This window comes from Mytilus galloprovincialis, chromosome 2, assembly GCF_965363235.1.
Source record: "Mytilus galloprovincialis chromosome 2, xbMytGall1.hap1.1, whole genome shotgun sequence".
Lineage (NCBI taxonomy): Eukaryota > Metazoa > Mollusca > Bivalvia > Mytilida > Mytilidae > Mytilus > Mytilus galloprovincialis.
In genome coordinates, this window is record NC_134839.1 from 62,769,654 (window position 1) to 62,788,672 (window position 19,019).

At 31.6% G+C, this 19,019-nt stretch overlaps 1 protein-coding gene across 1 annotated transcript; it reads left to right on the forward strand.

The window, feature by feature from the left end:
• Positions 1-9,381: 9,381 nt before the first annotated feature.
• LOC143064080 (uncharacterized) lies at positions 9,382-16,302 on the forward strand. Its single transcript, XM_076236619.1, has 3 exons — positions 9,382-9,558; positions 12,442-12,557; positions 14,277-16,302. The coding sequence occupies exons 2-3, from the start codon at positions 12,446-12,448 to the stop codon at positions 15,080-15,082; spliced, it is 918 nt and encodes a 305-aa protein (XP_076092734.1). The 5' UTR covers positions 9,382-9,558; positions 12,442-12,445; the 3' UTR covers positions 15,083-16,302.
• The last annotated feature ends 2,717 nt before the right edge of the window (positions 16,303-19,019 follow it).

A 19,019-nucleotide genomic window follows, 5' to 3' on the forward strand; every position in this document is an offset into this window, starting at 1 on the left:
TAAATCTATAATATATACATTTTTCTGATGAAAATACTCTACTCATGAAAACATTCTAGTCAAGAAGCATACATGTCTGAATATATTTCTTTAAAACAGTTCTAGTCATAATGACATTCCTTGTTTATAAGTGTTCCAGTATTTAATAATTATATCATATTTTATGTCATAAATTGGATAAAGACACTGTTAAAGTTTCAGTTTTGGTTAAAAAGTTTTTTATTTGAAAATGCCTGTTCATTTGATGTTGGTTTTCAGCATGTCCAGTGTTTGTTAAGAAACTTGGTTTAGTGTATAAACTGCTTGTTTAAACTGTATTTTGGCTGATAAAATAAAATATTTTTCCTACCTACCGACCCTTCAGTCTGAAGGTACAGTCGGAAAACAGCAAACAAACATATTTTTAAGGTTGGCCTTATGATGGTCACATGATCTGTATACTTTTTGGTGAAAATAAGATTAAAACTTTTTGAGTTACGGCACATTGTAACTTAAACAGGGGGGTGTTTTTTTCACATGTCACACCGTATCTCAAAAACAATTCTTGATTATGGCTTAAAACTTTAAACACTTCTTAGTTACATTAATCTAAATATCTGTATACTTTTTGGTGATGATTCAAAATTTCATATTTGAGTTATTAAGTATTTATCATGTTTTTTCCAAGTCCGGATCCATAATTAGTTTCAAAAACCGGAAGTGTGCCATTTGGCCACAGACCACAGTTAATTTCTCTATCATTTCTTTAGAACATTTTGTATCATTAAAAAAATTGCACCATGCACTTTTGTCAAATTTTTTGTGTGTCTTATGTATAGCACTAGTCCAAAAATATATCCAAAATTCAGAAAGATTGAAGCAATCACTTTTACAAATTTAGCCAATATACATCCATACCCCTATGGACAAGTCAAGAGATGTTCCGAAAACTGTAAATATGACCTTTTTGCACTTGGCCTAATCACTCATTCCATATCAAAATGAGTTTAAATACAACATCCAAAAAATTATTTTACCTCTCATCTTTCATTTCCACCCAATAAAATCTAAGAAATGAGTGGGGAAGGGAAAGAAAAAAAATTAAGGAAAAATACACTCTAATTAAAAGGAACTACATTCGTGAACAACGAAAAGCGGGGTCATTAATTGTGGTCTTGGGCCATTTGCAATGCTTTTGAAGCACCTGCTGTGCAAATTTCTTGAATTTTAATCTATTTGGAATACCTTTTGACATTAATAAAATGTTTTACTGGCTTTCTATGCAAGAGGAAGCAAGAGAGAAAAAATATTATGTCATTTATCAGAAGCCTGTGTCAAAAACAGGGTCGGTTGATAATTATTATTGTTTTTTTTTTTTTGAAAGATCCAATAAAAAAGTTAGGGTCGGGGCTAAAAAACAGGGTCGGTCAGGTTACCTGAAACACAGATTTTTTTTTCTCGGCCCAAGGAGAGTTGTTAAAATAATGTGAATACACAGAACCCCCATCCAATTACAGTTATTTTTGGAAAACAAATAGTGTGATTTGTCAAATTCAGCTGATTTTTTAATCGTCTTGAAAAAAGTGTACATTTTATGAGGGGGGATAATCCCGAGCTTAAAAACACCCGATCCCGGAGTCCCGATAAAGGTCCTATCCCCCCTCTTTTATTGTCATGTCTAAGAATTACTGTTTAATCTTCATTTGGCAAGAATACTTCAATAAGATACCCCCATACATGTATATGGACAGATCATATGTTATCCTCTGTCATTTGAAATTGTGATGCCAGAATGCATTCCCCCCCCCCCCCTTCTTCATAACCACCATCTTGACCATCTTTTCTTGGCCATCTTAAATGAAAAAGTTTAGACGGTAAACTATGCTTGAAACACGTGTGTCACTCAAACGACTTTAAAGTAGTCTCCCTGATCAATTACTTACATCAAAGTCAAAGGATAATTCAAGTTTTAAATCGGAGATTTTTCTTGCCCTTTAACATTTATTGTCACAACAACAACTTTCTTTTCTAAACTATCTTTACATGGAGAGGAGACGTCAAAAGAGTTCTTCAAACACATGAGTCGAAAAGTGGTAAATAACTCCTGTATGTGACATTTAGTGGAAGTCATTCAACCATATCATTTTGACAAACAATTCAATCAACACCTTTATTAATTAGTCCTTTGTTGTCGATAGCTGTAAATTGCAATCAGCTGATAAATGATTTTCTGTCAAAATCTTAATGAGGTCAAGGTGAATTCCGAGTATTGTCTGATAAGTTAAAGTCTGAGAAACTCGAAAAAAGTAAATAAACAAGAAGGAGGAAAATAAATCTTTCTATATATTTCTTTCGCCAAATTCTTAAGCAAATGACGAATTTTCATCGCCACAAGTATTATTTTTTCGCAAATTGGGAAAAATGGCGACGGCCAGCGGAAACCCTGTGTGAGGACACCCTATAAAGCTTGTGTTCGTGTTGTGCTAAAACATTTTTAGTATGCTGAAAAATACCAACATTAGAAAAATAAACAGATAATTGATATTGTAAAATATCATTGGTTGAAGAGCCAATGATTTACATACATGTATATACATAAATATATCAACCATAAAATACAACCAGGGCTTCCAAAACGGTCATATATTCCGGTCATTTGTATAATGTCCGGTAAAAGACCGGCTGGTCAAAGCATGAAACGGTCATATACTTTTTTAGTTTTCAAGGCTTTTTCGGTCATTTTTACATAATTCACGATCTTTTTTGACCCAACCTTTTGCCTTTAACATCATCACATTTCCGGTCATAAATGTGACATGATGATTAATTACTATCAAAACAACACCTACTTCAATACTTTCTAATTTTAATCAAGGCTAATTAGTAGTTGGACAGCTGAAATCTACCTGTTCAGGTGACAGGTGATCTATGTTCAGTACCGGACATCGTATAAATTGATCGGTTTATTCACAATTTTTTTCTTCCTTTTCAGCGGTTTGTTTCTAATTGATTTAGTCCAAAAGATTAAAATTATTAGAAATTAGTTTATCAACATGATTTGATGAAAAATTTAAAAAGGTTTTAAATGAAAAATCGTCAGAACTACGTCGTATGAACTAGAACACGTGTGCGCATGTGCACAGGTGGGAAATTTAATTATGCATCCTACATTTTTTCAAAAATGCTAAAATTATCATTGATACATGTATCTAACGTTCGTTTCAAGTATTTTGTTGAAGAAAAAACGTGGAAAGAGCTTCTTCGCTCATGATCAGTCGTGCTTTGTAAACGTACACGGATTTTACGTATCCGTTCATGGTCCATGTTTTACCATTGTCAAGTCAACATCCGGTTAACCTCTCCGGTTAGAACAATGTGAAACGAAAGTAAAGGGTTTTTGACAATGTCATTTTGCACAAATAAAAAGTCTAAGGCAGATATGAGCACGCTGATGTGCACACTTAGAATGATGAACTGCCAATTTAACAGTTACATCCGTACCATATCAAAGTAAAGTTTAAAATAGTTTTTTTTAATGTTATGTCAATCATTGGAATGGCCATCTGATTACCATAATTGCCTTTTGTGACTAAGTCTTAAGGGATTAAAATCGGGATCAGATATGAAATGTCCGGCTGGCTCCAATATTTTTTGGAAGCCTTGAATACAACTGAATTAATTTACACCACAACTGTTGGAAAAAACCTTTATGTCTATCATGTATATAACTTATCTCATTCTAGTCCATTCAACTGACAGAATCAGTGTAAATTTCATGAATTCTTTAATATCATTATACATGTATAATCATGGACTATTCTTTTATATAGCAATATCTGTTAGCCATTTAGAGGTCTTTTGCATTTAAAGTGCAGTTTAAGTGGGCTTATTTTGGGAAAACGAAGTCAATTTCCAGATCATAGTTTACATTTTCTTTATATTTTGCTGTGTCAAGATAACCTCAATATCAAGGACAATATATAGACCCAAAAACCGTTTATCACATTCTACACATGAGATTTTAGCAGGAAAGACTGTGATTGGAGTATTTAACCATTGCAACTTTTTAATTTGATCTCCTCCACTAATTGAAGTAGAATATTTAATGAAGGTGTGTCCACAATTTAGAATATGTTTATATATGTACAGAAATGATGTTGAACCTGTTTTATAAATTGAAAAGGTTACATTTTCCCCCTTATTTCAAAATCTAAGCTTGAACCTCTGCGGTCTTACAAAGTTGCCCCCTGCCGGGAATCTGGTTGTAACATGTACAACAATCAAAGATCAACCCACACTAAACTGAATGTAATTGAAAGACATCTAGAGGTTGATATCAGAGGCAGATTTAGGGGGGGCCTGCTTTTTGAGACAAAATTTGGTTGCTTATATAGGGAATCACTGAATCATGACTTGAGCGAGCCCCCTCTTAGGTCAGTCAGTGGGCCCCCACTTAAAAAAATTTCTGGATCCGCCACTGGATATACAGTATCTAACAGAAGATGAAAAAGGGAACAATATGGTGAATTTTTGAGATTTATATTATTTCATGTACATGCATTTGAAATATATCAGATATATTGTTTGATTTTTTTTAGTTCTAAGTTCCAAGGTGACCTAGCTTCCATTTTAGAAATCGGATTTAAATGCTAGTCTATCAGAGGGATTTTTCCTTTTAATTGGTTGTAGATATGGAATCTTATTTTACCATGAAGTCAGATTTGAAAATGACTTTGGGAATGAAGATGTTGTAAAGACTGAATGTCAGTTTTAGTCTTATATACAAACATGTATGTACTTTATAATTTTAGTCTTGCATGTATATAATTATGTGTACAATACATATATCACTGATTCAGTGGCAATGGTAAATAGACACTGACAAGTCTTAGATCTATAATATTTTATAGTTTTGAATGTTTTGTCCATTGACTAAAACTAGGTGGAGGTTTGTGTGTTCTTATTTCCAACAGAGGTACACTCAACATATATCAATATGTGCATTAAGCAAATTGATAGTTGCTAGATACGGAATGATTATACAACAAGAAAGTTTTAACCTGTGTATATATATACTTAAAATATGTTAAAAAAAATCATGTCTTTTTCAGGACTTCCGAATCCAACCATGTAGTATGGAATGTCGTTGAGATGTGGTTTTGGTCAATGGATGTTAATGAAGGACCAGTAGTACAAAGTATATCACTGGATTTAGCTCTTTGTCTAAGTGTATTATTAAAGTACTTTGCTTTGAGCTCAGTTCATTGTTATGCAATTCATTCTTTGTGAAATAAAGATTTGACAGAAGACTCTCATGTACAAGGATTTGTCAAAGTAGTACCACCTCTATTTACAATGTAAGTATTAGGGAGATAAAAGCATTCTATTTTGATTTGAACCAAACATATTATATAAAAAAAGAACAAATTTACCCAAGAATGCTACTCCCACTACTAGCAATATGATGCTAGGTTGTTTTAATACATCTGTAGACTTTACTGCCTACTTATGACTCAGTCCTGAGTGTAAATGGTCCTTCAACTATGTGGGGAAAAAATTATAAGGCCTATCTAGGCTTATCAATTTTGAAACTATATTTCATTGTACATATTTGAAATTTTTATACAACCACAGAAATTTTTGCAGTTGAAATACATGTAGGTATCCTGTCGTCGTCTTCCCAAGACGGATGGTTTCCAGATAATAACTTCAGTATAAGTAAAAAGGAAGCCATTAAATTATAACATAATATTTATAATCATAAAAGGAAGCTTGGGATTGTTTTGGGGCGGTTATATATATATAGTCCCTAAGGTTTATGAATAAGGGTTCCAAAGGTGCCCAAAACAAGCATTAATCTTGTGTCAGTACAAAAAGTTGTGTATAAGTATTTCAATTGTTTTGAAACTGTACCATAATATTTAATACCATAAGTAGAAGTTTGGGGTCTATTTTGTGGGTTATGGGGCAAACAGTCGAGGAATTGAGGGCCAAAAACAAACATTTTTGTAGATTCAAGGCAATAAATTGGAGTTATCTTTCTTTGTCCAGAATGGTTGTTGAATTAATATTACCTAAAACCATTGCTTTATGAAATCTTCTTTGAAAATTGGAGTTATCTGTCTCTGTCCAGAAAAGTAGTTGAATCGACTTAAAATAATGCTATGTATACAATATACAATGCAAAATTCACTTTACTACCAACTGATAAATTTAAGCAGTCTTTAATAGCCATTCAGTGATTACAAGCACTTTGATTATCATTCTAGGGTTATCCCCTTTCACAAATGGAAAAATTTCTCAAGTTTGTCTGCACTAAATTTAGTGAAATGTGTATACAAATGCTTATTACCGGTACCTCTAAACTTGGTTTAAGTTCAATTTTTAGCAGCTTCACTTTTACAGTTCTTGATTTATGTACCTTTATAACGTTATATGCTAGCGGAGGCATCATCACCATGACTGTATGACATTTACACTTTAATACTTTATGATGTATTAAAATGAGTAGTTGAATAATTACTGTTGCAAACTCCATTAAAAATTTGATTTGACATCATTTTTATACAACCGCAAAAATTGAAAACTTTTTGGTTGTACATTGGTATCACGTTGGCATCATCGTCTTCATCCAAAGATATTCGGTTTTCGCACTCTAACTTCAGTAAAAGTAAAATGGAAATATATGAAATTTAGACACAAGATTTATGACCATGAAAGGAAGGGTGGGATTGATTTGGGGTATTTTGGTCTCAACAGTTTAGGAATAAGGGGCCAAATTAGCATTGTTCTTGGTTTTTGCTCTATAACTTAAGTTGGTTAACAGAAATCTATGATATTTTAACATAAGGTCTATGGCCACATAAGGAGGGTTGGGATAGATTTTGGTAATTTTAGTTCCAACAGTGTAGGATTTAGGGGCCAAAAAACAGGCCCCAAATAAGCATTTTTCTTGGTTTTTGAACAATAACTTTAGTATAAGTTAATTGAAATCTATAAAGGTTTATGACCACAAAAGGTAGGTTTGGATTAATTTTGGTCCCAAGGAATAAGGGGCCAAAATTAAACTTTGTTTGATTTCATCTAAAAAATGAAATACGGTATTGTGCTTCTTTGATATGCCAAATCTAACCATGTCCAAATTCTTAATTTTAGGTCCTGTTTTCTAATTGGTCTACATTAAAGTCCAAAGGGTCCAAAATTAAAATAAGCTTGATTTTAATAAAAATTGAATTCTTGGGGTTCTTTGATATGGTGAGTCTTAACATGTACTTAGATTTTTGATTATGGGCCCAGTTTTCATGTTGGTCCAAATCGGGGTCAAAAATTATTATACTAACTGAGTATTGTGCAATAGCAAGAAATTTTCAATTGCGCAGTATTCTGCAATAGCAAGAAATCTTCAATTGCACAGTATTGTTCAATACCAAGAAATTTTCAATTGCACAGTATTGCACAATAGCAAGAAATCTCCAATTGCACAGTATTGTGCAATAGCAAGAAATTTTTAATTGCACAGTATTGCACAATAGCAAGAAATATTCAATTGCACAGGATTGTCCCTTTTTCAAATTGGTTTACATTAAGATCCAAAGGGTCAAAAATTGAACTTTGTTTCATTTCAACAAAAATTGAATTCTTAGGATTCAAACTCATTGATCTCAGGAATTTCTTCACTGTCGTTCCCTCAATAACTGCATTAAACAGTTTCTAATCATTATTCATTCGAAACCATTTTATTATACCAATGTCTCACACACAACATAATATAGTATACTGTTGTCTATTAGTCCATCATCCACACTTCAGACAATAACGAGAAAACACTTCCCCCTACTTTCAAGAAAATTTGTTGAAATGTTTATATCTATTGACATAAGCTCCACATCGATTTTATAAATTTTAGAATTTTCATTATCATGTTATGAAGAGAGATTTTATCCTTAAAAAAGAGAGAATTTTCCAATTTTGAACAATAACACAAAAATGCATCCATCACCTTTAATTAAACTTTGGTGAATTGTTTACACCATTGACCTAAGGTCCCTTTTGATTGTAATAAATTTCAGATTATACATTTCTGTGTTATGAATTTTTATATATGCTAAAAAAAAGAAGGGATTTTATAGTTTTTGGACACCTTTAAGTGCAGGAGTTTCTGGCTACATTGGAAACCCATTGGAGGCCTTCAGCTGTTGTCTACTCTATGGTTGGGTTGTTGTCACTTTGACACTTTCCTCATTTCCCATCTCAATTATTCACATAAACACTTCCACATCATTTTATAAAACTTGGGTGAATTGTCTATGTCTGTTGACTTCAGCTACATTCCAAAATTTAAAACAAGATTAACAACTACAGGTCCCCAAATAGCCTTCAACAATGACAAAAGCTCATACAGCACTGTCAGCTATAAAAGACCTTAAAATGACAAATATAAAACAACTGAAATGAGAAAACAAATAGACTAATAATTGTACAAAACAAAATAGTTCAACCTTTAAGCAAGCTTAAAAGGAATCAAGACATATCATGCGCTTACAGTGCAGCTATTTATTAACAAACTCCATATTCAAACACTCAAACAACTAATTCACAGAGAGGGGTGGAAGTTGAAGCCCCCCTTTTTTTTTTATCAGTCAATGCATTTGAATGAAGACATGTACACATCAACTCAATTTGTTAATACACATTTCCAGTCTAGCTTTCAATACATTTGTAACGACCTTTAACCCCACTGACAATTTGCGTCTGTGTCCATACTTGTACCAATAATAAAATAAGGCTTACGCATAGTTATATACTTTAATTCAGTCATGGACCCGAGATATATCACAGATGTGTTCTAGTTGTAATTAAAGTGTATTTAGATGGACTGTGGTACAGCAATGATCACAACTAGAATTCAGAACTAAAAAAATTCTATGATACCGCACATCAAAAACATTTTGAGAGGACACACAATCAGTATTGGTTACCCTAGAGACATATATACACATGTATCTTTAGTTTTCCCATGGCATGATGGCTGTATTGATAAACAAAAAATGAAATTCAGTCTAAAAAAATGTTTGTCCCGAGAAAAAAAAATCACCTACAGCCGATCGGGATGGTCGTTGCCTAAGGGTTGTTGGCTGTTTTTTGGAAAGAACGGGAGCGGGTTTTTTTGCCTTCAAAATTTGTCTCAAAGAAATCTGGGATCAGTATATCTAACAATATTATAAAAAAAATTATGTTCCTGAAAAATTAACAACTGCATGTGTCCTCGGGCCGTGGGGAAGGATTGTGGGAAACGATTAAAGATTATTCATGTTTTATATTATTATGTTAATGACACCTGTTCTTCCAGTTCGTTCAAAACAATTTTTACATCAACATGTCAATGATCATCGACGTCATTAGTATGTTTTTAGCCACACTACGTACGACATTCGTGTCACGTGACACATCACGTTTTTGCCCACGTTCCAAATTGTAAACATTACGTAACTTCAGTACATACGAAGAGAAGTTTTAACGCAATTTCTAACGTTTTTGGAAATAATATTACGCAACTGGGTCAGAGAAACGAGTACCGCAGTAAGTATATATAATCATATAAATGAATACTTTTGGAAGAATTTTATATTTTGAAATAGCAATCACTCGTTTGAATCGTTACGTTGATGTAAACGAAATGTAAACAAGGGTCTAATTAAACAAATCCTTGATCTAAATTAACAATATTTTGTTGTTTTATAGAAATATACACCGTGATATTTTAAAATTACACATTGAAATTTTATGAAATCCATATACATTGTAATTTCAAAAATATACATTGAAATTTTAGATAACACATTGAAATTTAAAACATACATGGAAATTTTACAAATATACATTCAAACTTAAACATATTCATTGAAATTTTAAAAACACATTAAATGTTATTAATCTTTAACCTGATAACATTTGGGTCATGATGCTTGAGGGGAAAATGTGACCAGTCACATCTATAAATATGGGTGTGACCCTATACACTATACAAATCCTTTGTGTAATAAATTCCTGAAATTTAATCAAAATATCTTGAATTATCCTGATTTAAAAAGATCAATTGGTGGATATCTAGTCGTGGTGGATATCATGGTTGCGGTCATAACAATTATAACAATTATCAAAGTCGGGGTCTGGATATGGGTAGCCTTAATTACCTGATACATTGTGTATTTAACTATCTTGACTATCTTATTAAAGAAGATAAAGTTGCCAGTTATAATTAAGTTTTGTTTAATACATATTGTAGCTAGATTTTGTTTTGCTTTCTGTTTTGTATAAACTTTAATTGTCATTTATAACTATCAATGATTATATAGGACAAGAAAAGGTTAATTCATATTTACCTTTCCTAAGTTAGAGGAGTTAGTTATTTCATAAGATGGAAAAGAGTTTTATTACTTTACAAGGATTTCATATTCATATTACATTGCACCTGCCCAAAAGCTAACTATCTATCTAAAAAAATAATATTGTACAACTTAAATAGAAGTGGTCAGAGGGAATTCAAAAAAAAAATAATTGCTTAAACATGTTGAAGAGCAATTATTACCAGTCAAAAGAAAAACAATTCTTTCCACAACATAACATTTTGTGTTTGCAACTTCATTTTATGCTGACCAATCAGAAGACGACACACTTGAAAACATAGAAAAAGATATTATTAAGTTTAGTCAACAAGGTAGTATTATATTGTGTGATGACTTAAATGCAAGGACAGGGTCATGCAGAGCCAGATTTTATAATTAATGATGTTAATGATACACATATACCAATGTACATGTATGATAATTATAGTTGTGATGTTATTCAAGAAAAAAGATGTAGTTATGATATGAAAGTTAAGATTCAAGAGGTAAACAGCTTCTGGACTTGTGTATTGCGTCCAAATTACGTATTTTATGGGAGAATGTGGGGCGATTCTTATGGTAAATACACTTGTATGAAAGCAGTAGGTAGTAGTGTGGTTGACTATGTTATCGTGTCAGAAGACTTGATTGCAGACACTTTATTTTTTCATGTTGCTGATTTGTTATCAACTCTGTCAGACTGTCACTGTAAACTAACATTTGGCATGTTAGCTAGTTACTCACCTAAAAATAAGGAGCAAGACATTACTATTTTATTTCCAGGAAAATATATTTGGTCAGAAACCTCTACACAAAAACGTCAAGATACTTTAATAGCCAGCCAAATATTAGAAACAGTATTGAAAAAATTTTGGACTCAAAATTAAATCTTTCAGATAACTATATTGAACAAGCGGCTAATGAATGTTTTAGTATAATAGATAATGCTGCCAGTAAATGTTTGATATTTCGTAAAACTAAATTAAAAGGTGTACATGATAAACATAAAAACAAAAAATGGTTTGACATAGACTTAGTACAAAAACGTAAAAGTCTTTATTTCTTATAAAGGTAAGCTATTATCAAAATTCCCTTGGGAATCTGTAATTAATTATCTCATTAAAGAATTTAAAGAAAACATTTCAGATGGTCCAGAAAATTCTATTCAAAGTAATGTCTGGTTTTCATATTTTCAATCTTTAAATTTTAACTGTGACAAATTTGAAGACAGATTAGAGGAAATTAGTAAGAAAGTAAAAAACAGTAGAAAAAAATCCAACTTTTTGTGAACTAGATTACAAAAATTAATAACCCTAAAAGAAATTTTGGATGCTATAAATAAACTAAAATTTGATCGCAATCCAAATTCAGAGCTGTATCAAGCTTGAATGTTGTGTTCATACTTGCCCCAACTGTTCAGGGTTCGACTTCTGCGGTCATATAAAGCTGTGCCCTGCGGAGCACCTGGTTAATCATGAATTTTGCACTGAAGATAGACTTGCCAAATTGACAATTAGTGCAATAAGTTAAGCCCATCTTATCAATATATAGGATTCATATTTGGTGAATATAAAAATAAAGTAAATTTATAAAAACAAGCATGACAATGGCAAAATTGACATGAAAATTTCTGCATTTGGAGTAGATGCTATACAATGTATGTAGTTATATAAGACACATGTATATTTTAGTTTCTTGTACAATTTGGAGTTTAGTATGGCGTTCATTATCACTGAACTAGTATATATTTGTTTAGGGGCCAGCTGAAGGACGCCTCCGGTTGCGGGAATTTATCGCTACATTGAAGACCTGTTGGTGACCTTCTGCTGTTGTTTTTTCTATGGTCGGGTTGTTGTCTCTTTGACACATTCCCCATTTCCATTCTCAATTTTAGTTATATTCTTAGTTTATTTGAATCAATTTATCACCAATGAGATCGTGATTATTATACATATCTCATAATCATGTGGTACATTGTATCTTGCATGTATCCTTTTTCAGGAATGTCACCTCAGATAGAAATATGTACATATACATGTATATAGCTTTTTTATGTTGAATTTTATTTGATTTGTAGGAAAATGTCTGGCCACAGTGCAACCAAGTTGTTGACTATAGGATGTATGATTTTCGTATGGGCTGTGATGATTGTTGTAAATGCTTTAGCAACAGTTAAACTTGGTAGAGATATAGGTAAGATTTTACTTAGTTGTTAGGTAAATACCTTTACAATCACTCACAAGTTACCCATAAATTTAGGTTGAAATGTACATAGTATTATTATCAATGTAATCTATTTTCATATTAAAAGACAGTAACACTCACAACTCACAACATCTGACTACTTTTTGTGGATTATTAGCACACATTATTTGATGTATATTGTGATTTTAACAGACCCAGCTTTACAAGGGGGTAAAGGGTTATTTTTCATGCATATTTTTTGTGTTTGGTTCGATGCGTGTGGTTTGTGTTTCCCCTTTTCCCCTTATTTATTTTCAGTGTTCATGTTCGTATTCTTTATTTTTCGTGCTTGTCCTGCATTTGATTAAAAAGTAAATCTGGACTTATTCAAAGTCGGCCCTAGTAAAACTGTATTGTATTGTACTGTATATTGTATATACATTTGTATGTTGTATGCAATAAAGTCCATTAAATTATTATGAATAATTTTTTTCAAATCAGATGCATGTAAAGGACACTAAAAAGTAACCACAGGGTCTTCATTTGCAATAGAAATGACTGCAATTTTTGTCGAGCCTTCGACTTTAGTCGAAAAAGCGAGACTAAGCGATTCTACATTCCGTCGGCGGCGGCAGCGTCCACAAATATTCACTCTGTGGTTAAAGTTTTTGAAATTTTAATAACTTTCTTAAACTATACTGAATTTCTACCAAACTTGGACAGAAGCTTGTTTATGATCATAAGAAAGTATCCAGAAGTAAATTTTGTAAAAATAAAATTCCATTTTTTCCATATTTTACTTATAAATGGACTTAGTTTTTCTACGAGGAAACATTACATTCACTCTGTGGTTAAAGTTTTTAAAATTTTAATAACTTTCATAAACTATCCTTGATTTGTACCAAACTTGGACAGAAGCTTGTTTATGATCATAAGATAGTATCAAGAAGAAAATTTTGTAAAAATAAATTTCCACTTTTCCGTATTTTACTTATAAATGGACTTAGTTTTTTTGCCAGAAACAAAACATTCACTCTGTGGTTTAAGTTTTTAAAATTTTTATAATGTTCTTAAACTATCCTGGATTTCTACCAAACATAGACAAAAGCTTGTTTCTGATCATAAGATATTATTCAGAAGTAAATTTTGTAAAAAAAAAATTCACTTTTTCTGTATTTTACTTATAAATGGACTTAGTTTTTCTTCCAGTTAACATTACATACAGTCTGCAGTTAAAGTTTATAAAACATTTATTAGATTCATAAAAAATCCTCGATTTTTTCCCAAACTTGGAAGCTTCTTTCAATCAAAAGACAGTATCGAGAGGGAAATTTTTATTGATGTTTTTCCTCATTTTTGTTGAGTCTGCGATTTCAGCAAAAGTAGGCGAGACACTGGGTTCCGTGGAACCCTTACAAATTTTTTATTCAAGAATGCATGAGTTATTACTTCTAGTTCTTTTTTCCTTATAATAATAAAAACAATTTTATTTCTTGTACTTCGTTTTCCCAATTTTTATTTTCAGTGCAATTATTTTGGAATTTTTATTTCACTTCTTTTCGTGGTCAGTCCCTCCCCTTTATCACCATCCTTTACATTTATGAAGAAACTTTTGTGAGAAAACTTGAGCAAAATACTACATGTACTATGTATATTTATTTATACAGTTATGAAGTTAAATGTTGTTTGATTCAAAGTTAAAATGTTTGCTTTTAATTCTACTTTTAGGTTTATTCAAGAACACTACTGGTGACATAGCAGACAAATACTACACTCAAATAACACCAGCTGGATGGACATTCAGTATATGGGGAGTCATTTACACATGGCAGGGGATCTTCATGGTATATGTATTGACAACCATTTGTAGAAAGGTCCGTAACCACTATCTTTATCAGATGTCAGTACTTCCAGTAGCTGTGTATGGCATTTATATTGTCAACAACTTGGCAAATATTGCCTGGATCATAATATGGGATAGGCAATATACCATTGCAGCACTCTGCGTCATTTTGATCACACCATTCACATTATATGTGTGTTTGTTTCTTTCATTTCGACAGCTCTACAGAAACTTGGCTTACCTGTCTAAAAATGATGCCACCAAAGAAATATGGTTTATCAGATTTTTCATCCAGAATAGTTTAGCTTTTTATGCCGCTTGGGTAACAGTGGCATCATTGATTAATCTTGTTGTTGTTCTTGTTTATGATGCTGATGTTGAGCAGGAATTGGCTTGTACCATTACACTTGGAATCCTGTCTTTTGAAATTGTTGCATGGTTTATTATCGATAATTTTATTATTGACAAATATGTACGTTACACTTTCAGTCCATATATAGTCTTTTTTGTCGCCTTAATTGGATCTTTCACCAAGAATTATGATTTAGATGCAAGATATAGAATTTCTATCTTCTTGCTTGTCCTGATGTGTACTGCAGGAGTTCTCCTTATAGTCAAGATCATCACTATAATAATTCGCTATATTAAATATCCAATCAGGTCAAATTTAGAATATGAGGCTACTTTCTAAAAGAAATAAATATTACGGAAATGAATCTAAATCATCCGGAGACTGATAGCTATGGCATGACTTATGATAAAATATTTGAAATTGCTTTTGTATCAGGTGTAAATGTTGTACTGTGTACTACACAATACATGGTATATTTGTAATGTTTTTGTAAATTTAATTCTATAACGTTGTGACAAGGACGTATATTAGTTATACGTCCTTGGTTGTGAATATACAATTTTTGTCTTCTGGATTATACTCATACACAACTTTTTTTTATTTGATATTTGGTTTAAAATTTTCTTTCAATTTGTTATATATTCTTTAGTTTATAATTATCTTCTCAAAAAAAGATGAAATTAAGAAAAAAATATTACTAAGAAAAATTTATATTAATCTATCGTTTAGATTTCATAATGAAAGAGAAAGTTTATTTTTGTGATTAGATGGAAATTGCATTTGTATTTTACAGTACATGTACACTACACTCACATATATGTGCTTGTAGATTTTCCTCACATCCCTGTTTTGCTAATATGAATTTCTCTGGTTTATTCGTTAAGGAAATTATTAATTTTTCTTTAAAGTTTCAAACAGCAAAATAAACTTGTTCTTTTCATTTTGTGGTTGTATAAGATTCTCTTCCTTTATAACTTATTTCCATAAAGTATTTTGAAAGAAAAAAGTTGTGATATTAAAATGATCAGTGGCTCACCATTATGCATATTCCAGGGTATTGTAACATTTACTATTAGGGTAATCAAATTTTCAATAGTAAAGTTACACAGTTACAAACACAAATATAAGCTATACAAGCATTATTTACAAGCTAAAGATCTGAATATGATTTTGATATTATATATTAGATGATCTGAATAGAATTTCTTTTTCTTATTGTGAAAACGTTTTTGGGGGCTTAATGGTTTTTGGATGTTTTATTGAAGTTTTGTGCATTTATATATATAAATATTTACCTTGTATCTAGTTAGCCATGACAATGAATACAGCTACCTCTAAATAAAAGACTTCAGTATGGTTAGGGAATTTGTTTAACAGTAACTTTGGTGCTGAAAGTATACTTTTGGTTTTAATTTTGCAACAACATAATATTTATTGTTTGTCTTATACATGTATGTACATTGTTAACTTTGTAAAGTACAGTATACACAAGATGACGAAAAAGAAATACTTTTCAATAAAAAAAAAAAAAAAAACATTTGACTGCTGGACAAGACTTTTATAAATCAAGCAAAAATACTTGATGAATTAAATTTCAATTTTCAGAAAAGTGGCCTTCATTTAAAAACAATGTCCCTCTGCCCTTAGGACCTAGATAGATAAAACCATGGAAGTATTATATTGACTATCAATATAATACTTCCATGATAAAACTTAGAGAAGATATTTATCAGGAAAACTACCCTGCTATCTCCTGCTTGCTTTATATTTCTGTGAGAAATGAATATAAAGAGTAATATTTAAATTCACCATATCTTATGTGTGCTGTATCTAGTCAATTTTTGCTTGAAATAAACTGTAACTGTTTGATACAATTGATATTGCCATTTTATATGTGATACATGAATTGTATTTGATTTTGTTAAATCCAACATGATGTATGTGGGCATTCTCTTCATATTTAAAACCTTTTGCTTCTATTGTATGTCAACCCAGTGGCATAGAATCTCAATAGACAAATTTTTGTAATGTCGATTTTGATGGAACAAAATTTTACCTGCCAATTATATTTTTATATAAAGATAAGAAAAATACTGTAACCAACCTACTTTTGTGAGCGATGTATTTTCAAGTATAAAAATAAAGTACATATAAATAATCATGAATATGTGAAACAAGAAATTAAGTATTTTAAAAAAAAATTGCCGGTTGGTTTTCAGGAATATGTTTATTTTTGTATTTGTCATTTTTTACTTGACAAAATAGCCTTGTATGTACCTAGAGTAAAATATGATTTACATGTATATTCAGATAATAAACTTTTATAAAGTTTTTATGTTTGATCAAATTTTGAAATTCTGAAAGAACAGAAACATGGTGTTTGATTGACATCTTAGTATTTCTTTTTCATCCCTTGAATTGCAGGTCAAATCAATACAAGTCTTAGAATGTCATTGTTTGCTTCTTCAATAAGCAGGAGATATATAAACTTAGTGATAAGACTTGTCTACTTAGAAACAGAACTATAGGTCAACTGATTATTGACATAGTATAATTTACATGTACATGTAGATACAAATTTTACTAGAAAATATTGCACTTTTAACTCACCTAGCCCAAAGGGCCAAAAGAGCTGTCACCGTCCCTTTGTGTCAATCTCCTATAAACTTTAACACAAAATTGATCACAAGCATCATTTGTTAAACAAATGTTTTCATCAATTTTGCATGAAATTCACTATTTGGCAGCCAATAAGTCAAATGGCCATAACAGGCAGACAACTTCTTGCATGAATTGCAATTTTTGAATGATGATTATGAGTTTCGTGTAATTTGTAAGAACTAGTATAGTAAATAGAAACTTAACAACAAAAATATTCACTTGGTGGTCTTCATGGCTGAAATCATATAGACCACTCTTTATATGAGATATTTCCCTTGAATGATGATTACAAACCCAAATAGTCCAGTGAACTATTCACATCACTTTGCATCTGTCTTTGTATTTGTCCTTTTACCATTTGCAAAAAACTAAAACAGATTTAGAAAACCATGAACAACAAAATGACTAGCAAGACAAAATTTACAAGAGAGTCAACATTACCATAATCGTCTCGGACTCTCCCCTTATGAGTTATTTCGATTAGGGGACATCATTAACCCATTTTAATGAACAACAAGAATGTGTCCAAAGTACACGGATGCCCCACTCCCACTATCATTTTCCATGTTCAATGGACCGTGAAATTGGATAAAAAATATAATTAGGCATTAAAATTAGAAAGATAATATCATAGGGAACATTTGTACTAAGTTTCAAGTTGATTGGACTTCAACTTCATCAAAAACTACCTTGACCGAAAACTTTAACCTGAAACATGCACTTTCATTTTCTATGTTCAGTGGACCGTGAAATTGGGGTCAAAAGTTTAATTTGGCTTTAAAATTAGAAAGATCATATCATAAGGAACATGTGTACTAAGTTTCAAGTTGATTGGACTTCAACTTCATCAAAAACTACCTTGACCAAAAACTATCGTAGGTGGGGCATAAAAATAAATTTTCTATAAAAGATTGGACTTCAACTTCATCAAAAACTACCTTGACCAAAAACTTTAACCTGAAACATGCACTTTCATTTTCTATGTTCAGTGGACCGTGAAATTGGGGTCAAAAGTTTAATTTGGCTTTAAAATTAGAAAGATCATATCATAAGGAACATGTGTACTAAGTTTCAAGTTGATTGGACTTCAACTTCATCAAAAACTACCTTGACCAAAAACTTTAACCTGAAGCGGGACAGACGGATGAACGAACGAACAGACGAACGAACGAACAGACGGACGGACGAACGAACGGACGCACAGACCAGAAAACATAATGCCCCTCTACTATCGTAGGTGGGGCATAAAAACTAGAGAAGATAAATAGAATAAAAAAAGCAAACATGATATGCAAGCTTAAGGGAGGATAAATATACCAAAAGGGAAGTTCAATATCATCAGTCGAAAACGAACCGACAACTCCATGGTTAAATAAAGGCAACAGTAGCATACCGCTGTTCAAAAGTCATAAATCGATTGAGAGAAAACAAATCTTGGTTACAAATTAAAACTGAGGTAAACACATCAACTATAAAAGGAAAACAACATAACAGAAAAACTGGAGTGCAACAAAAATCCAAAGGACAATGCAACACACACAGAAACGAACTATAAGATAACAACTGCCATTTTTATACGACCGCAAAAATTAAAAAAGTTTTGGTCGTATATTGG